This window comes from Aptenodytes forsteri, unplaced genomic scaffold (genome assembly GCF_000699145.1).
Source record: "Aptenodytes forsteri isolate BGI_AS27 unplaced genomic scaffold, ASM69914v1 Scaffold93, whole genome shotgun sequence".
Taxonomy (NCBI): domain Eukaryota; kingdom Metazoa; phylum Chordata; class Aves; order Sphenisciformes; family Spheniscidae; genus Aptenodytes; species Aptenodytes forsteri.
Genome location: NW_008794665.1, coordinates 5816917 through 5838997, shown reverse-complemented (window position 1 = coordinate 5838997; position 22081 = coordinate 5816917). Strand labels below are relative to the sequence as shown.

General features: G+C 40.6%; 1 protein-coding gene across 1 annotated transcript in view; it reads right to left on the bottom strand.

Moving 5' to 3' along the window:
* Positions 1-22081, bottom strand: part of NFKB1 (nuclear factor kappa B subunit 1) — a 47509-nt gene that overhangs the window by 5455 nt on the left and 19973 nt on the right. Inside the window, exons 6-17 of the mRNA XM_009273555.1 lie at positions 20878-21041; positions 19960-20118; positions 17553-17657; positions 15566-15657; positions 14852-14990; positions 12249-12371; positions 11091-11180; positions 9977-10171; positions 7118-7259; positions 3722-3836; positions 1415-1616; positions 43-212 (exon numbers count right to left, since the gene is read on the bottom strand). Of these exons, the coding sequence (XP_009271830.1) occupies positions 43-212; positions 1415-1616; positions 3722-3836; positions 7118-7259; positions 9977-10171; positions 11091-11180; positions 12249-12371; positions 14852-14990; positions 15566-15657; positions 17553-17657; positions 19960-20118; positions 20878-21041 (1696 nt within the window). The remainder of the gene's footprint in view (positions 1-42; positions 213-1414; positions 1617-3721; positions 3837-7117; positions 7260-9976; positions 10172-11090; positions 11181-12248; positions 12372-14851; positions 14991-15565; positions 15658-17552; positions 17658-19959; positions 20119-20877; positions 21042-22081) is intronic.

The window sequence follows — 22081 nt, the reverse complement described above, 5'->3', positions numbered from 1 at the left end:
GTGTCAGTGAAAAGTCCTGGGAGAAAGAAATTCTGCCCTTACCTCAAGCAAAAGGCAGCCTGCCAAAGGGATGTTCTCGTGTTCAACAGCTAAATGCAATGCAGTTCGTCCAGATTTTTGCTCCTGAGCATTGACATTAACTCCAGCAGCAATCAGCTGTTTGAGGCAGGACATACTATTTGCCATCACCACCATGTGAATTGCACTGAGACCTACACAAAACAAACCCCATCCATCATGTGCATTAATATTTGAAAAATACGGCAATGTCAGAGTAATGAGTTTTGAAGTGGCCGCCACCTGTGAGAACTGTAAAGTGAGCGAGAGTTACTGTAGTTACCTGAGCACAAGTGACTTATTTTGCCTGCTTATACACTAAAAGATAGCGTTACTAAAAATGTTCTTTGTGCATAAATTGGAACTAGTTGTGTTACCGATGGCAAGTCAAAGCCATGCGTGGGGGGGCGGGGGGGCAAATCAGCAAATTACAAGGTGGAAAAGAAGGCAGGAACTAAAGAGCTCACCTAAAGCATCTCTGCCTCAAAGGAGAGTAGCCTTAACAAGAAAATCTGCATCTTGGTACTAAACAAATAGGTACCCTGCACTGGCCCCATCTGCTACTGAGCATCTCTTCTAGAAACATTCTGGGGAATAACTGGTATTTTTAGTATCGTCCTCCTGTAAGGTCACGCTGCCCTATCGCCTCAAGATTACCTGCACCAGCTCAAAAAGAGAATAATAAAGCCTTGTATTTAAAAAACAAGCAAGCAAAGAAACAACAACCCCAAACCAACCAAACAAAAAAACCTCTCTTGAGGAACTTAACACAGTTTTTTGATTCCCATGACGACATTTTTAGGTCAGACATTTTACAATCTACTAGAGCAGGAGTACTAAATTCAAATGACCTGCGCCACTGAAAAATGGGAGAATTGTGTCTTTGCGGTTATTTTTATAGGCTCTAGTTCTGTATGGGGATAAAGTACCAGATATGAAACTTGACACTGGTCAAGAAATTATTTTTGAGGGGATTTCATTCACTGGAGGAGGAAATATTTTCTGCTGGGGGGATTTTTTTTTTTTTAAAAACGTTGCATAAGGTATCTCAGGAGGAACACAGCGCTTGAAGTTTTGTGAGATTAAAAAGAATATACAGTAACAAAAATTCAAATCCATACTGTGTCACGTGGCCGTTACCAATCTTTATGTTCTGTATAACCAGAAAACCTACACATCTATGTTCTCTCATCTGTGACTGCAGGCATGTAAAAGCCAAGGAGAGCATGCGCAAAATGGGGAAAGATGCTATTTCCAAGGTCTGTAGCTACCTGTGTAAACCCACTGCATTGGCAGGAATTGAGGTGTGCTTGTCCAGTACATAAGTGTAAAATACAGCCATTATATCTTTCCATACCTTCACCGTTGGAAAGGTCGACCATCGGAGATACCTTCTTATGCTTGAGGAGCAGACTTAAAATCTTGTCGTCTCCTTCAGTAGCAGCTAAATGTAAGACAGAATTACCATGGCGATCCAGAAGGCTGACATCTGCTCCAGCCTTCAGCAAGTCTTCTACCACCTCTGCCTGCTTTGTGATTACTGCCAGGTGCAAGGGGGTCTGGAAGTGACAGAAGCAAGCCATGAGAAGATAAGCAACAGCTACATCATTTCTACAGAAATCTCAAACCCATAAAAGCTCCTAGTGTGAGAAGACGTTACTCCACTTCAAAGCTAACAGAAATTAAAAGCTTGCATATGTGTACTTTTTTTTTTACTGCATACTACAAACAGGGTTTCTACTTACTGGAAATAAAAGCTGCCTTGCCAGTGTCAGCAGTTGGACTTTGGAAGGAACAAAGACGTTGCCTACTCCTACAAGCCAGGGCACTGACCTGGCTATTTGAGTGTTGCGGTGCAAGGGACTCGGGAAATGAGATAATCCCTGTGCCCCCTAGACACTGTAACCCTGCTTCCAGCTGCCCCGTAGCCAAGTTCATGCCACAGAGGGAGTGCCCGCACGTTCCAGGGCCTGCTCAAATCTGCCTTTGGCACTGAACCACGCTCCAATTTTGCTCCTGAATAGGGTTTGCAGCCATGGGGCTTAGGATTTCCTTATCCCCCAAAATGACCCTGCGCAGGAAAGAAGAAAATCTTGCTGTTCTGTGCGTTTGTCAAAGTGCAGAACAACTGTGCGTTTACGCAGCGTGTGTCTAGCTAGCCGATTCTGTTTGCATGTTCTCCATTTTTGTGCAGACACCTGCAGCACCGAGAGGCTCTCAGGCCAAGAGGTTTCCAGTATGTCCAAAGGTCAATTGTATACTGCATTCTTGACAGTCTTGCCAGCAAACAGCATCATGTAGAACATACTCAGAAATGTATGTATTTAAACAGGCATTCCAGTAAGGTTGGGAAATCATATTTCCAACACTAAAATAATCTAAAAATTGCACAAGATTCCACCTCCATATCATTATCCTTATATTAACAGAGGACTATAAAAAAAGAGACTAATTCCAGCTCTGTACAATAAGCTTGTGTTTGTCAATACATTTATCAACGTATTTGCAATTAATTATTGAAATTAGGGTACGTGTACGATTCAGCTTTCAGAATACCTATACAGAAGGAAAATTCTAGCCCAAGCCTACATTCCCTCCCACCACTGGCTTAAGGTTTCAGGAGAAGGTAGGAATAGCTGTAGAGGTCCTGGGTAGTTAGAGATTTATTTCTTGTACGGAGCACAGCTTTGCTTCTTGTTAAACAGAGGGCACAGAATTCAATTCAGAATCTTCTGCTTGCTTTCATCAGCCTCCACATTTCAGACTTGCTTTATATGAGCATAAAAATGAAATGCGAAAAAGAACAAAAAAGTCAAAATAATAGACCCTCTGGGACTATCTGTGTAGAATAAAGTCCTGCCTTTACTGTTCACAGCAAAAGGAATGACACAAATGTCAGAGTGCTGCCGTGTGACGTCCAGCTGGTTACCTTTGGGACAACCAAACGGTGGGCACAGTTGAAAAGAGATTCTTTTCCAGGCAGGTTTCCACAGCCCTTTTTAAAGCCCGTCCGAGTTGTAATACAAAAACCTCAGACTCTGTCACGGATGAAACTGAGGAGACGGAATTGTGCCTGGCAGTTAAGGATTCTTTTCCTACTAAGTAAGAGACATGGGGATGGTTTTGGGGTTTTTTTTTGTTTTGCTATAACGTGAATCTAGAAATGAAAAGGAAATTTCAGTGTTCACGTCATGGGCACAAATACCATCTGGGCTATAGGACGGGCATAGTTTGTTACAGCTTCCGCATGCCTACAGATAACTGGTGACGCAGCAACTGACTCACGATCCTGAGTTATCCTAGGTTAGAAAGGTCAAAAGAGCCCAGAGTTGGCACGCTGTAATCCATACCACTGGTTTAATAACGGAGAAGCCAGATAATGAAGACATGAACTGAAGTATTTCATAGTTTTGGCCTGGTCTACGATTAACCCATGGAGACGTTCTGTTAACGTCAAGGGGAGTTATGAACTAAAACAGTAAAAACATGCTCTTGCTCCTCCACCATCTCACAATGTGTCATTGTGTTTCTAACTTGTTTGCATTACAGTCCGATCTGGGCTCATTCCAACGAACAGAAGAAAAATAAGACAGACGGTAAGTTGTGCAATTTCTTTTTTGCTGGCTGAACAATCAACAACACTTATACCACCGCAAGAGCGTACCTGATAAAGGTCATTTCTCATGTTAATGATGTCATTATAATTCAAATCAGGTATCACTTCCAAGAGGTTTTTCACCAGCTCAGTATGAAGGTGGATGATCGCTAAATGAAGGACACTGAAACAAACAAAAACCAGATTAACAAATTCACATTATTTTCAAATGTATTATAAAAATTTTAAGGTTTTGCTGTGGATCTGATTGAATTCTAACTGATATAAACACTTGACTATTAGAGGTCATGATTTCAGCACTAAATACCAGCACCTAAAATGAATCCCAACGTTAAAAAAAGCTAGTCAGAAGATAACTGTGTTTAACCCTTCAATCATAAAAACAGACTCGGGGTGGCTTTTGCTGGTCCTGAGCATAACTTAACTAATAGTCTAATAAATACAAACTTTGTATCATGAGAGAGTTGTTTCAGAATTTGTTCGAAATCCCCAGATTCTTCGCTGTTTTGGTTTTTTCATGTTTTGAATTATGCAGCACATGAACACCTCTTACTGTCAAAACCTTCCTCCAGAGTTTCCACAGGCCTCTCCGCCAGCAAAGCAGATTTTCCCTTGGGGGTTTCCCCAGATCTGTGGGTTTTTCTTTTCTTCGTTTTCAAACAGAAAAATGACTGAGGACTCAGGCCTGGTGACTAACAGCCATAGGATCTGCAGCAGTGGCCAGAGACGTCATGCCAAAGGAAAAACCTGGTTTGGGGCTCTGCAGAGCAAGACACTTCACCACTTCTACCGGGTTAATGCAACGGCCTTTCCCGTGCCCTTCTCCAGAGCCAGGCCCTTCGGCACCAGCCAGAGCAGCCGCACTTGCAAAAAGACACCAGGAAAAAAACAGGTTGTGAATCCCATCACCCCTCTCCAACAGAACTCGATTTGTCTTGTTCCCTTGTGACTTCATTTCAAAGTCACGCCCTTTGTTTTGAAACATATCTTGCCAAGCTCTCCCTTAACAGATGCTGGCCAACTTCTGGGCTCATCTTTTTAGCATATTGCTGCTGACACACAATATCAATGTAGGACATGTGGTGTGTTTGTTATGCTGCTCCAGAAATACCTGAATATACTCAGATCTACGCTTTCATCAGAAAAATAAAAAGAAGTTCCTTGCCATTCAGGGCACAGAGTCATCTTGAAATTGAGACTGAGAGCACTCAAAACCAGAAGTTATTTTAAAAAGGGAAAAAATTATCATTTCTAAACCAAACTCATCCTTGAAGGGCCTGTTTTATTGGTTCTGGACACTGCCGTAGGCAGTACCATGGCGCCTTCCCTCCTTCAACTCTCCTGTGTTGTTCAAACAGTCCCACCACTACCGTAAAAGAGATGTTCCCCTGCTCTCTGGTAGATGCTGCTTCTTATGCTCTATCATGCTGACATTGTATTTCCAAATCTTACTTCAGAAACGTATTTGCTCTTCTACTGCCTTTAGTTCTCTTTCCTGTAGCAAGTATTTTACTTTTACCCTGCCACTACATGTGATGCTGTAAAGACATGCTGACTAGACCACCAAAGGGCAGGCAATTCCATTTCTTAAACAGTCCTACATCAAAAAAAGCATTTCAGCACCGCGTGGAGGCAGAGTGCTGTAATACCATCAGGCTTCTGGAGAGCGGCGGCACTGGTATAAATGCAGTAACAGCCGGTGTTACCGACTGCCCACTGTAAATATACACTAATCGCAGATTAACATATTTTGTCTCAAAGCCGCAAAATACAACACAGGTCCCCCTAAAGGTATTTTCATTCCCTACATACTACTGTGATGAAAGAAAGGTGAGCAAAATTGTTGACAGCAACATTTCCTTAAAGGCTTAAGCAAAAATGGTACCATTTTTGCCATATAATTTTAATGATTAAAGTGAAAATTAGAGAAATCGATTTATGAATTTTGACTTTTTTTTTTTTAAACAGCTCCTGCGAAAGAGCTGGAAGACAGTCACCAAAACTTTGTTTTGTTAAAAAGCTGCAGAGTAATTTAGATGTATTACATGCTCACAGCCTAGGAGAAAGGCAACGTGAGCTTGAGCTTCACATACTTGCAGGTACTTCTTGATCCAGGAAGAAAACAACTATTTACCATCATTCTGAAAAGTATTTTGACTTTGTTGAAATGTCCTGCAAGTCCAAATCTGAGGGGTACCTTATTGATATTTAAATGCAGGTCCTACTTGCTCAATACTCCTCTACCCCCTGCTTCCCCTCCCCCCCCCTTAAAACACAGAAGCTGTATTGTCCAAAGCGCTAGCAGATTTTGTTGCTAGCTACTGCCTCGTTCATATTCCTGCTTTCCTCAAAGCAGACATTAGGTTGCCAATTGGAAAGCAAAGCAAGTAAAGTAGCTATCTCTGATTTTGCAGTCCTTTATCAGTAATCTGAGACCTATTTTCACTGAAAGTGGAGCGAAAATAGTAGCCTCTCACAGAGTAATCAAACAGTGGGACAGCATGTCTCAGTCACTTGTAATTTTCCATCTAGCTGGACACCTTAAAGCTTATATGGCTTCTACGGTACAAAATATTGCAATTTAAGGAAACATAAGTGATTGCACAGGGCCTGCCCAAAGCCTGCCAGCTAAAAAGTGAGGATGTGATAATGTCACTTGCTTATTCAAGAGATTATCTTTGCATGTGTTCAGAGCCAATTCCACTGAATTTGCTTTTAAATAACTACTGATCTTTAGTTCCTCACTGTATTTCACTCTGAGTCCCACAGAATCTGCATAGCTGTAGAGGAACAAAATGGATTTCTACTCCAGCCCACATTACTGCAGGACTGATAAGCAAATACTAGCAGCCAAGTCTGCCACAAACATCTGTGTAATCTCTTGGAAGACAACAGTACAGTACACACGTAAGCAAGAGCAAAATACTGTCCTCTGGGAAGAACTTGGTGTCAGTGGGAGAAAAGCAGCATGGACCCTCCAGCTATTATTTCTACGTCTCCCAGTGCATCTGTAACTTAAAGCTTCCTATGAAGACTTAGTAACTTGCATGGAATAAAAAGCAGGGCACTCTCCTTCAGCACAAAGCTGAGTATCTCCATCAACTGTGTATCATGATGCAAGCATAGCACTTCATGCTCAGTCAAGATTTTAAGTAAAAAAAGGCAAACAAACTCATAACATGCTCAACATACCCTCAATGACCAGATTACTTTCGGACAGGTACTGGGTCAATGAACTTTGTGGTGTAAGTGACTTCTGCAAATGCAACAAAAATGTCCAAATCGCAGCCGTACTTCTCCCAAACAGCAAAGGAGAACAACATTTGTTTGATTAGAGCAGTGCTACAATCCACGATCAGCACCCGCAGGGGACAGAACAAATCGACCACACCATTCTGCCATCAAAAACATGACTTTCAACCCAGTAAGTACAGGCCAACTTACTTGTCTCCGTTATCATCCTGGACAACAGTGAGATGGCGCTGAACAGCCAACAGCATCTTCACGTCTCCAGTTACAGCATAATCGAAGAGAGCATTGCAGTGACGCCTGGCAAGCTGCATAGCCTTCTCCAGGAACAGACCATCTGCAACACAAAGTTTTGTCTTCATTAGTTCGGCTGGCTTCCTTGCAACACCACCTTCTTTTGACAGGCGTTTGTGCTGCCAAAGAAATACAAAGTGCAGACCACCAAGCATTATTTACTGATTCACTGAGACAGGTTGCTAATTACTCCTGAGAGATAAGGATAGAGGGAATGAGTCCCTTACAAGAAAAACTAGGTGCATGCTGAGCATTCAGGCAGCAGGAATCCTGAGAACAGTCCAACTCTGGAAGCTACCTTTAGTTTGAGTGGCACCGAATTAATTGCACTGATGTGCTCTTGTGTGTAATGAGACAAAAGGAGCAGGAACTTGGATTTGCTTAGACACAAGCGACATCCAAGGACTCTCGTCCATAGAGCACTGAAAAGAACCTCCCATGCAGTTCTGAGTAGTTTAAGACTTGAGGAAACTGAGGCACAAGAAGCCTAAGTGACCTGTCAATTATTGCACAGAAACTCACAGAAAAGCTATGGAATAAATGCAGGACTTTGTGCCCCCTCTCCGACTCGAACCATGCAGCCTCTCCTGCTTTACAGCAGCAGCACAGTCTCTTCACCTGTTTAAAACATTCCAGTGTTTACAATGCTTAATATTGGTAGTATCCTGATTTTAGATTTATAAAATGTACAACCACTGAGATTTCAAAAAGCAGAATTTGTCATGGTGGGGAGGCAAAAGGCAGAAAGGGGAGGAAAGAAACTCATTTGTGGAAAAAAGTCACTCTAGCTGCGCTCTCAATACCTTTGTGGTTCTGTATCAGCAAGAAACTAGCAAAAATGACACAGATGAACTTTCAAACCACAGTCGTCATTCTGGGAAGCAGTATCATCTGAAACCAGCCTGTATCTTGAACAGTTTCATGTTTCTATAAAACCTTGTAATGTTAGAAATTACTAACAGCAAACAAGTAAAACAGACTTTGTCATTTAAAGCACACACAGGGAAAGAATACCCAGGATCTCCAGCTACAAAACCCCAGGCATTTAGACTGAGTTAGAAGCATATCCCTGATGAACATGAATACATCATTTCTGTAAGCCAAAGACTTACTCAGCTATCCATGAAGCTTAGTGTTCTAGCCAATACACCACTGTGGTTCCTATGCTATATGCCCAGGCTAATATATTTATATTTGCTATTTATCTCTTAACACTAAATAGCAGCATTAAATGGATGTTATCTTCAGGATATATATCCAGGGTAAAGGGTGTTAAGCAGTTCAGCCTTTTCTCATTATAGACATTTCCAAAGTCCAAAAAACTGGATGGTGTACCTCTTTGATTTGCCACATCAAGCACACAGAAAAGATATCCTTCAAAATACTACAAGATAGCATCTTTTAGTCTAACACCCAAATGTTCTACTCTGCAGTAGCCATTTCATGGAGCTTGTTGTTCTGCATCTATTCTTCATATAATCTGGAGCTTGAAATTGGCTCTTTTCATGCCGTTATAATAGATAAAGAAAAGAAACAGTCAACTTCCTGCCTACAATGTTCATTACGCAGAAACCAGGTCAACAATTCAGGCCCCTCCTTGGTGACTGCTAAATGGACATTATTATTTCTTCACATATCAGCAAAAGATTTTGCTCTCTGAATCAGTCCCGGGATTTATCACAGCCAGAACTGCAAACAGCAAGTTCTTCAGCTTTTCTCAGGAGCACCATCTGTTTCTCAGATGACAAGAAGCTACACCTTGGAGGTTTTTGCAACTACAACCCATCTACTACGCGACTTTGGTTTCCCAAGCCACAGTTTCTAGTGCTGTTAATAGCAAGTGTCACACAGGGCTGATACACACAAGACAACATGCCTTCTCTCTCCCTGACCAAGGAGGGAACAACAGAAGTGGTCTAGATCACATTGCACTTGGTAAAAGCCAAGAACAAAAAAATCCTTCCTGCTCAATTCCTACTACTACCATGTCTCTCTAGTCCAACTCTTGTTTTTTTAATTTCATGAGCAGCATGATCACTCAAATCCTTTAAAAAAGTGCCCATCAACTCTTTTAAAAAACAATCCAGGAAAAGGAAGTCTTACTGTCTGGGAAAGGGTGATTTGTAGTCTTCACATATTTTACAACTCTACTGCTAAACCATTTCTACTGACTACTCTTGCTTTCCTCCCCTTTTGCTCACCAGTTTGATGTCTAAGACTTTGCTACCCAACAGTGTTATTTTACTGTGTATTTGTCACATGGGAACAGATACGTTTACATTTTAAATTCAAACCTTTAACACTACTTTGCATGCAATTTAACAGTTGAATTGCAGGGAGGAACTACTGCAACAATCAGGCCAACATCCATTTACTCATCCATTAAAGCCTATCAAATATCAAAAGCCAAGTCAACTGCTGAATTGTATTCCATGTACCTTCACTGCTTTCAGTGTTCCTCATACAGGTTTATTATAAAGCAGTGTTAAATGTGCCCAGCAGGCTAAGCTATCTCTTCTTGCATGACAAGCAGAAGTTCAGTTGCCCAGTGGCAGTACAAAGGTGGAAGATTATCTACAGAACTATGTATGGGGAGGGACCTTAGATTTGGGGGAATGGAATCCCTCCTGTTTCCTCCAGGAGGCATTATCATATTTTGAAAACAGCAAGCAGATGTTTATGGAGTTTCCAGGCCTTTAACACCAGCTTTGCCCATACTGCAGTTTGATCCACCCCCAATACATTTACTTGCTCACTTACCCTGCCACCTGCAATCTGCTTCATTTACTTCAGTTTTACAGGAAGAAGCAGCATCCTCCTTTTCCTCATTATCACCAGAGGTTCTGCACTCATTCCTCTCCATAGTTTCCACTTTCACATCATGTTTCACGTTCCATTTGTCACTTTGTTTATCAGAGCTCTTCCCATCTTGTTCAGCTGTGCTATTTGATAGTCCTTCAAACAAAAATTAGTATCATTAGTGTCCAACACTGTTGCTTTTTTATGCAAGTGATAAAGCTCAACTAGCCATAACCAAACCCTAAAGAACTCGATACAAAAATTTACTTTGACATAGATGCTATCATTAAACACTCATGAATCATAATACTCCAGGTGCCAACGCACATGGACAGGCCTAGCAATGTAACTTGCTCTAAAATGATGTTATGTTTTTGACAGCCTCTGCTTTAAAGATAAACTTTGATAAATAATAACAGATATACCTCTCTTTTTATGGTACCAGAACGCAAGTCTGAAGTATTCCCAGGAAATCTAGCAGAATTATTGAGATTTACTTTTGTTTTTCTGACAGAAAATTCATCCCTGAGACTCTGGAAATAACTACAGAGTATTCAACATGTAGATTTGAAATGACTTCCCTATTTTAGGAAGCCAAGAATGCCCTTATTATTAACTTAATCTTTTCCATTGACTTTTATGTTATTTCTCTGGGCTACTGCATAGTACCAGACTGTGGCAACAAAGGAAGATACTTTTTCTCTGGCCTAGTCCTTGGGTCACTTGTAATCAGCACGTTCAAGCAAACAAAAGGGCTGTTGCTCGAAAAATACACGGAATATAGAAGCACGTGGAGGGGTTTCGGTGACTGCTTCTCAGGAGTTAGCAGTAAAAAGGAACATGCACACAGCTTTTAAGGTAGACTTGGAGAGAATTAAAGAGAAGCAGGGCAGTATAATCTACACAAACCCCTCTGCTGCCAGAGGTTCTAGAAAAGAGACTGATTCTAGGGAAAAAATAGCCCTCCCCAGCCCGCTTAGCTAGACTTGCATGACACTTCAGCTCATACTGGAGAAGAAAATAAAGATGGTCAAACTCAATTCAACTGTTGCTGGAAGGACATTTTTACTGTTACCATGTTTCATTCCAGCATTGGACTTTGTTGTGCCAGGATGGAAGTGCATCCCTCCAAAAGCAGAGTATCCATATGAGGGATAACTGAACCCTAAAGAAAGGAAAAAGATGAAGAATTAATAGAATTACACCCTAAAGCAATGAAAACACCATCTGGAAGAACACTGAACCTAAAGAACTGAAATTTTGTTTTCTACATACCTCCTGCTTTATTCCATCCGATTAAAATAAATTTTCCAGACTGAAGGTGAACTCTCCCCCACCCCTTAAAAAATCCAAAGGAATTCTAGACGGTTGGCTAGTGACACTCTCTATCCCAACATCCATAAGGCCGCACAAATGTATTCTCACTAGGTATGCTTCATCTAAAACTCAACTGAGACTTCAGAAGCTACCTCTATGATTTTGAATCTTTGTGATTACAACAGATTTGTATTCTAGTGTTATGTTATAGATGTGCTGCTAGCAATGCATGTAACAGTTTGAAAACTGCTGCTCTGTCCCCTGCTCTAAAAAAAAGGGTTCCAAAGGTATTGTGGTTCAGATGACATTTGCTGATCTACAGGTTTTTAATGTTCTGCTGCAAGAATCAAAGCAATGCTCTTATGATCCTGCACCTCAGATATGCTCTGGCTTCAAAAGATAGAGCACAATAGAAAATCTACTAAATAGTATCGCAAATTTTTTAACAGTTCTTTGCACTAACAGGGTTAATTTGCCAAATTCCACTCCTGGTCCCAGAAACAATTAAGAACCTGTTTAATTTTAAGCATCCAAGATGGTACTTAGCTGAGCTGTCTCATGAACTTCAGTGCCTTCGAGGCCCTAGGAAGCAACAAAGCTAAGGCATGATGGATTCCTGACTCAGACTCCCTCAACTAGAAAGGTGCTACCTGTGACTTAAAGCTTCAAGGAAGAGGAAAAAAAGTCACCACGAGCCTTATATCCAAGTGGGAAGGCAAAGGAGCTGAAGAAATATTTAGAAAACAAGGAGATGCTTGACTGGAATGAGTAACATTGGTACAAAAGACAGGAGAGTCAGGCCTTACCTACCTAGAAGGAGACAAAATCCTCACTGCATTTTAAAAATCAGAATAAACATCTGTCCTGCTCTCAAAGTAGAACCCCTTCCCCTCTTTGCCCAAAACTGCTGCCTTACCAGAGCCAGCACCGCCACCTCCCCCTCCATACATGCCACCGCCTCCTGCGCCGCTGCCTCCACCATAGCCATCAGAGAAGTTTGGCATGAGCTTCTGTCGTTTCCTTTGCACTTCTTCTTTATCTGGGTTAGAAGGAATAGACGGGATAAGGAGTCACTCTTACTGGTGGCCATGCACAGAACAGGATGTGTGTACAGAAAGCACTACTAAAGTTTACTAGTTTATAAAGGAAAATGCAGAGTGCTGTAGAAGAGTCAACTACTCTTCTAGCTCCAAATAACAGAACAACTTTGTATGTAATGGAGCAGTGAGAATTCCTGTGAGAAACAAGCTAGTGCCAAGTCCCCCGTGAGACCAAGAGCATCGCTCGGGCCCGCGTGGTCTCTTCAGTAACATCAGGTGCCTTGTGCTCAGACTGGGAGGGAAATGTGCAGAGACGTCTCAGGGGGCTCAGTTTCCTTCAAAAGCGTCTCATGTACTTAGAGCCCTGGAAATCAGTGGTCCCAAAATTCTTCTATGTCTAAGCCAAGTCATAAACCAGCACAAGTACACCAAACCACAAACTTGTTCAAGAAAATTTACCTTTGGGGAATATAAGCACAGGCTCTTCTACTAAGCAAATCTACTTCAGAAATGGACCCTTATCAAAGGGTCAGCAAATCACAAGGCACTTTCATTTCCAACAGTGCAGAGTACCTGCAGTGCCCTTTGAACTTCTGTTTAAGGGTCAGGATGGCAAGAAATGGTGAAAACAACGTTTGCTTGAAATGATTTACTTAAAATATCAGAAAAGCCACCAGAATAAAGATCGCTTATTTTCAGGCAGGACATAATACTGTCAAACCATGCTGAGCAGCAGTAGGGAAAAAAAAGCCTAAATATTTTATAGTGTAATACTTAGCCCCCCTGGAAAGCAAAACACAAAGATTTAAAAGAAGTATCCCAGTGACTAGGGAAAGTGAAAATGTCATGACAAGAGCTATAAAAATAGGGATACAAACATTAGAGGGGTTAAAATCCAGTAGAACTGTTGAGGAAAGAACAAAATATCCTTTCTTCATTAAACGATCTAGTAGTTTTCAACAGCCATATGACAAAAAGAAATTTCATGCACAGGCACATCAGTCAGTGCATCAAATGAGACAGCTGAATACATGAAACAGCATACTAAAAAGTACAAGTGCATTATTTCCAGGCGTACACGATCTGTAAGTATGTATGCATGCACGCACCAGGCATACTCACACTGACGAGGAGAGAAAACTCTAGAGAGCAATCTAGTCAGAGAAACAAACAAAAAATCCACATACACATGTCTAAGTTTGTGTGAACACTTGCAACAAGGGAAAAAACCAGTCCCTAAATGGTAATTTCATGATTAGGTTGTGTAGGGGATCCGAAAACGCACATAACAATGGAGTAAAATTAATTCAACATTAAGAGGCGCGTGAAAGAAGTTTGCTTCAAATCTGGCAACTTTGCTCTGCAGTTGTACACTTTCCATAAAACTTGTGCAAGAGATTCCTGAAACCATTACCGATGCAAAAATCCTCTAGCAACTCTGAAGTTTTTGTGAATACAAGCTTTCTGCTATTTTATTATAATAGGTATAAAGTAGATTCACTTGGACATCAGCCACCACCCCTCCCCTCCTGAAGCTGTCCTTAGTCCATTATCACTGATGCACACATATTTCAGAGAGTTTGACAGAGTATTGATTTTAACATGGCTCTAAGCTAGGCACTGAAAACGTGCAAGATTCAGAATTAACAGTGTAACCTGCAGGCAGGTAAAGTGTTAAGCAGAAAGATTACTGTCTTAGTACAATGAAGCGCCAATTCTGACTTGGGCCTCAAGGCATTTCCATATCATTAACATTATTGATATTTAAAACCACGATTGCTGCTGCCATTCATGTCAAACATTTCAAATGTGGACTTTAAGGGGCACAGATCTGCTAGTTAAACTTCTTTTCACTAACAACTTAGGAAGCAGGTCTGATGCCAACTATTCTACTTCTGCTAAGCGACTAACATTTTAACACACGAGACTGAACCAGCACTTTCCCTACTCTCGCAAGAAGTGTCTTGGGCTTACTTAACTAGTACAGGCAATTGGAAAATTCAAAAACATCAATGAAATTGTGAGGCATGATGGTAAAAGGAGAGAACTGCAAAATTCATACTTTTTCCACCAGATACCAACCAGTCTTTGGTTTAAGGTTTCATCTGAAAGTACTGACAGTAAAGTGTCCTCAGATATTACTCTGCAGAAACTCAAGAGGAAGAGAGTGCCATCTACTGTATGGACAGGCATGCATGCATATAGGAAACTTGCAGGGAGTAAGCTTCACTACGAAAACACTCACGGATTTACTGCCTACCAGTCCAACAAAAAACCTAAAACCCCATTACAGCATTAGAGAGCTACCACTTTTCATATTAGCTCTGCACAAAACAAGGAGGCAAATAACCTATTTTCTAAAAATAACTACCAGCAAAAAAGAAAAATCCCTCATCCAACAAGTCCTATCTTATTAAGAACATTCCTAGGGACCCTGCAGTTTCTGTTTCCGATATATAAAACAGGTTTAATGAATTACCTTTGATTTCCGGATAGTAGAGAAAAGGCTTTGGTTCGCTTGTTTCTAGATCAGATTTCCGACGCAGTTGTACAAATACAGATGCTGGCTTTGTGATATTGACATCTCGATACTTGGGTGTTTTGAACACAATAGCAAACTGTGAAGGAAACAATGATAAGCACATCTATCATGGAGCATGGGTTTTGATGGCTTTCTTTTACATTCGTGTTATTTTGCAGGAGTTGGTTCGCGGCTTGGGAGGCAACAATTCTTAGCAAAAGGCTGCTACAACAATAAACTTCCATTTTAGCTTTCAGTTGCACTTTTGAGTTCGATACCTAAAGCCTTTTGGGAAAGACAGAACTGCCATGCAAAGTATCACCACATCATGTATGTTAGTACTGCACTGTTTGTCCCCTCATCATTTAGCATCTATTCTGTGGCTTTCTCAGTGTGTTCACAGGAGCTCTGAGAGCTTTTTATGTATCCTATCCCAATTTACACTGGTGCATGTTAAAGCAATGGGTCTATCTCCCAATTTCCTTGCACTGTATTCCTAACCTGCCTAGTTAGCTAATGTACATCTTTAAAGAACAGTTAAGATTGTATTATTATTAGGAAGTAACCAACAAAAGAAGAGGTTAGTACGGGATACAGATGCTTTCACCTAATTTACTAATTGTTATGGAGATGAGAAAATCATTAACAAATGACAAATGGTCTGTTACTTACTTGTCTATGTACATCTGTAGGAGAAAAGTCTCCAAAGCCTTCCCAAATACCTCCATTCTCATCCTCTTCATAGAAACGTATTTGAATATCATCTGCGAAGAGTAAAAGACACACTCTTTGGGATGTTTGTGCATTTGTTTAACCTTTGGCTAAGTTTATTTCAGATAAAAATCAACACGGTTACATTTTGGCTGGATGATAATATTACATGAATAATACATGAATTACCTTTATCCATTTTATGAAAACACCATAAATAACCCATTTTTTACATCAATTTCAGAACAGCGTAATTCTAATGACTTCACTGAAGTTGCTCTCTATTTACTGAGCAGTAAAAGGAGAACTAGGTTCACTACCTCTTCCTATTCTAGGGCTATAAAACATTCCAGAGGAGCTTTATTTGGAACAAACGTGTAGGGAGGGGAGAACTTGACGCATGAAACGTAGAAACCACCCTCTCTCCTCCAACAGTTTCAGTTCAAAAAACTGTAGCAAAACCTGAAGTACCACAGTTAAAGTTCCGCTTGCTGCTGGCAGAGTGCCACTTTGGAGCTGCAGCTCTGAGAGACGGCAAGGGCGTGAGCGAGCGGCACGTCAGCAGTGATCCCTCACCCCCCAAACACAACATGGGCCAGAAACATGAGATTTGGCTTCTGCTCCTCTAAACAAATTTTCTTTCATTCTCTTTGTATTTATTTATTTCTGGTTTTAGGAGAAGCTGGGAAATATCACACTAGCATACTCCTTCCCCAGCACTCCTGGTGAGAAAAAGCTAGAAAAAGCCTATTCCCTCTTAGGGTGACTGACGCAGGAGAGGCTTTTGGAGCAGACAGACTGCTTCCTCTGATCCACCACCTGCTAGTCTCAAGACTGTGAACCACCGCTTCCAGTCCTGCTGTCCTGCATGCTTAAGTTCCTTCAGGCAGGAGGTTTCTGAGAGCAATGAGGTCAGGGGAAACCCCGATCCGGCTGAGGGGAAACCCCACCTCAGGGCTTCCACTGAGTCAGACATTTATTTATTTATTTCGTGCACAAGAGTTATGTTTCATCTCAGTCCTTCTGATAGCAGAGGGTATATACACCACTGAAGGAAAACAGTTTTTTCAAAACCCCTAAAACCCTCTCTCTTTCCTAAGTGGTAGAAGAACATTTGCCAGAAAGAGAGGTGGAAAAGGACAGCCTGTATTAACAGAAAACGTCAGTGTGATTTTAACATGTGCAGGGACCGATTCCAAACAGGTGAGAACAGGGCACCCACTCCACCATGCAATCTACACCAGGGAGTCCCAGGTATTGCCTATAGCTGAAAAACGCAAAGGATTACCCTCACTCCCGTTTTTTTCTTTTCAGTTCAGCCCAAATACTACAACCAACCACATTAACCATTATCTTCCTATCTTCCTATCCAAAAACAAAAGCATCCAAATCCACACTGCCCAATCCTGACACATTCATAGCCATGAGCAGAGATTACCAAAATGAGTCTGTGAGAAGTATCTGTTTACACTGAGTAGTCTCTACCATTAGCATATACATAAAAATGAAGTTACTAGCAGCAGTGCCGAACGCATTTAGTTCCCATCGGTGATTAATAGAGAATGCTCATACTTACTCTTTATAATCAGGAACTTAATAATAAATCAGAAACTTTAAAATAATTCAGAGCAGGTGTTAGTTAATGGAGTCAAACATCACCCAGGACCCACCACCCACAAAAAACCCAGAACATGCACAAAGGCAGAAATTTGAGAAGAACAAAGATGATCACATGGTCTCTGTGGAGGCAACACAAACTGAATTTGCTTTGCAACAGAATATTTTGATTTATTAATTTTCTGGACTGCTGGCCTGACTTCCAGAAAGGCTGAGTGCTTACCAATCCTGCTGTGCTATCAGAGCGGGAGAATACTAAGGCAGCACAGCAGGCTTCACGTGTACTCCAGTTGAACACCCTGGTGTGCCTTTTAATACTCAGGACTCTTACCTTTCTGAACCTTGTCACAGAGAAGGTAAATCTCTTCCCCTCCTGTTACGCACCCTGCTGTTCTGTCCATTCTTACGATTTTTAAGTTGGAGGCATTGGGAGCTTCTATTGAAAGGAAAGATTAAGAAAAACACTTACCTTCCTAACAGTTTTAGATTTCAAAAAAACCCAAGCACAACACACAGAAATGCAATAGAAAGACAAGCCTCCAATACAACCTACCTAAATTTGTCTATGGTTTTTTTTAACATGAATAAATCAACAGTTTTTCATCTGAAAGGCATAATCTTGTATCCTCTAAGCTTTGACTGAACTGTGAACTATAAAATAAGGCCCTGGCCATTCCAGTGCAATTACTGCACTAGTAAAGTAGCACAGCAGTGAATTGCATCCAGCACTCTGCACTAGTACTAACTTTATGACAAGAGAGAGAACATTACGAGAGAACTTTTTTCTTCCCTGCTTTCTTGACAGCGTGACACTCTTGAGAGCTGTTCCCTGTATCTCACTATTTGAATGCAGTATGCAATGCTTTGCTTTACACTGTGGCTTACCTGAAAGCATTGTCAGTCCTTGGCCAACATACTGGACTGTGATCAAAAAGCCCACCTCCACAGATCTTAGTAGAGGCACCAATGGATACCTATTGGTCCTCAAGACAGAACTATCATCTGATAAGTAAAAGCAGCTGTGATAGACCATTATGCTAGCACAAGTTGTGTCTGTTCTGTGGAAGAGGCTTGAATGGTGCTAATACTCATTAGAAAAACAAAAACCTGAGAAAAACCTTTTGGAACTAACCACCAAGAATTCACCTTGGGAGCTCAGAAACTAGTAACTGACATCTATGTAGCAACTTAAAACAGCAGAAACATGCATACAAGATTTCCCCTCTGTTAGTCTCCTTAGTTGGAGTCAAAATTTTGATGGTCAGATTCAGAAGGATAGGATAACTTCAATTGTTTTTATATGCATGGCTTGACACACGCTCTACGTCTGGATGCTTTGGGTGATAGACCATTATGCTAGCACAAGCTGTGTCTGTTCTGTGGAAGAGGCTTGAATGGTGCTAATACTCATTAGAAAAACAAAAACCTGAGAAAAACCTTTTGGAACTAACCACCAAGAATTCACCTTGGGAGCTCAGAAACTAGTAACTGACATCTATGTAGCAACTTAAAACAGCAGAAACATGCATACAAGATTTCCCCTCTGTTAGTCTCCTTAGTTGGAGTCAAAATTTTGATGGTCAGATTCAGAAGGATAGGATAACTTCAATTGTTTTTATATGCATGGCTTGACACACGCTCTACGTCTGTTGATGCTTTGTCCTCCTCTTTGCTTTACAAATATTCTCTATCATTATGCAGGGGTGAGATACAAGTAATGAAAACAAATGGAATCTGTAATTGTTTCTAATGAAAATCAAGATTCCTTAAAGACACTGTTTGGTAAACCTCAGTCTCCAGATGAAAAGATTGTGTTTCCTCATCCAGAAAATGCAGCTCATGTGTGCCGTAAGAACAGGAGACATCACGTTTTTTCACTCAGTGAATGTATGCAAGATGGCTGTGCTACATCACTACATTCCCCAATTAATAGCAAGCAATAGACTATATTAGAACAGTTGCATTTAATACCTTTTCATCTAGTCTTTGTCCTTAAACAGCGATGATACAGACATGACTGTTGCACAAAGAAAAAAAAATTGTACTTTTTCTGAGTCATTACAGAATGACTATCAGGAACATGGTAATCCACAGCTGTAGGGAGGAAAACTCAGGCAGCAGAAAGGGTTCAGGTAAGATCAGTAAGTAGAATCAAAAAGCGCAAGGGAAAACGTGAAGTGAAAAGATTCACTTAGAAAAAAGACAAGTAGAGGGATGTAACAGAAGTATAAAAAATACTGACAGGACTAAAGGAAATGGATTGAGAACTCTGGTTGTATTAGTCTCACAAAACAAGGACAAGCAGATAGCCAGCAAAACTGAAAGGAGTCAAATTCTCAACAGGATTGAAGCAAAGTAATTTTTTCCTCACATCTTGTGTGACAAGGCTTTGTCATAGAAAGGAACTGAAAACTCCGCAAAATTCAAGCACTTCTTATGAATATAACAAGAATTTACAAAATCCTCATAATAAAAGTGGCAGGATTAAACATGCTAATAGCAAAATAAAATCTTCCTTTACAGCTTACATCACCATCTATGAAAAACCAGAATGATACCATGTGTACTTGGATAGACATAGGGCCAATTATCCATGGGCTACTTACTTGTTATTGATCAAATAACAAGCAAGTAGGCAGGGCTAGATGAGTCTACATATAGCAATATCTACGTATCATTTTTGTATGTACAAAAGCTTGCCCCTTATTAAAAAAGTAATGAAAGCCAAATATACTTACTGCTGTCATATATTGCATCTGATATGACAGGATCAAGTTTCCGTGTGAAACTACCATTACTGTCAGGGAGAAAGGCTGTAAACATAAGACGCACCACACTGAGATCCATTTCTTTAGTCTGCTGTATTGCTGCCTGACGAATAATTTCTCTTTCTCGTTCTGGAACCGATAAGTAGACAGATAGATGAATTAACACAAGGGGTAGGGGAGCCATAACGAAACAGAGAGAGCATTTTCCAAACATTACTATCAAAAGGCACCAACAGCAAGGAAATGTTTTCCTTTCCATTCGGCATCCACTGGCTTCTCTCTTTTTAAGCAGAGAGGAGCAACTATTCACAATATACTGCATTCATCTTGCAATTTGTGCATCAGATGTTATTTAAGATAAGATACATAATTAAGAGACATATAGAAAACAACTATTTTCTGCTCTCAATTTATAAAGGTTGTGAAAAGGACAAAGGCCGCCACTAAGAACATTTGAATGCCTCTATACAGTGCCTGAAAGCAACGTAGACCGCAGGTTTTACAGGGATATGGGTGAAAAGCAGCTAGAATGAAACAGCTATTCTCAAAAGAAGGTCCCCAGGTTACTTAAGGATATCATGTCTTGCAGCAATACTGCAAAATGACTATCAGCTTATCAAACAGGATAAGAGCAATGAAATACAGGTGCAGAGGTGGGTACAGGCAGCTATGGAAGGAAGTTGCTCCATTCTCATGTGCGTGCTGACAGCAAAGACTCTTTCTTTCAGATTCCCTAAAACACGGCAACAACACACCACCTCTTAAAGCACATAGCCACAGGCTGTTTTACTACCCAAGGCCTTTTTCTGGCTAGGAATCTGTGTTTTCAGAAGCTAAACTTGTTTTTAGTAAAAGACCTATTAAAAGCAGGCCATCATTTCTACATACCAGTTAGCTGTCTGTCTCCACATCCTTCTGCCTGCAGATAGCCAAGTTCAGGATGCACCAGGAGTCCCGGGTTGTACCCTTTTTTGCAAGCATCTATCATGCGTGTTTCCAGAGTTTCAAACACTTTCTTCTTTGTGACATGAAGTATTCCAAGATTTGCAAACCTGCCAAATTTTGATCAAGGAATATTTTCTTAATGCTTTATGCCAAACCTGCAGCAGGCAGTCTCTCTCTTACAGAGGGAGCTACACAACTGAAGTCAATGGAAGGACTCTGTAGGCTTACTTAGGCACTATTAATTCTTGAGGGCAAATTTTCCATCAAGAAAAATTAAGCCAAGCTTACAAAACACGTAAAATGGGCACCATTATATGGCAGCAATCGTTTGGGTGCATGGGATTTTCCCATGGCATAAGTAGTAATCTATTAGGTTTTAGACTTACACTGTGGAAGCAACTTACAAAACATTTGAAAAATCTGGTTGTCACACTTTGTTTGCTCTGTCTTGGCAATGACATTAATATGTCATTCTATATGGCTGTTATGCAGAGCAACTACTCAGAATAAGCTCCATCCGTTCAAAATGATTTGGAGAGCAAGCTAAGAAGCTAAAAACAGTGCAACATTTTCCAAAGGAAATGTTTTAAGCAAGGCTCTGGACATTCAGCAAGACACCTCAGGTATCTATTTGAATGAAAACTTCCATAATACAAGATCTGCTTTTGTAAAAATCTCCTGGCACATTTAAAAATCAATTAGATCTGGAAGTATGAAAACAAGACAATAACTCAATTTTCATGTGGGTCAACTGAGGATAGGAAAGCTGTTCCTAAACATCTGATGAAAAACAAAGACAGGTTAGGAAATGAGCCAAACTTTTCAAGATGAAAAGGAGCATTTCAAATAAAGCTATTTAAATTGTTGAGCTTGGTAAAGTTAGTGCACTGGGCTTGGACATCAAAAGTTACAGTTTAAAAGAATCTCTCTCTCCCAACCTTCTCAGCTTTTTAAACTTCATCTTCTTCACCAACAAAGACATTCTTGAGATCACAGAACAAAAACCCACAGCCAGCATGAAACCTGATCTAAGCCTGAAAACATAGACAGGAGCCTCAGCTCCATTTACTGATATAAACAATTATTCTTTTAAATTAAACAAGAAGAGACAAACTACAATTTCACTATAATCTTACTGTTTTAAACT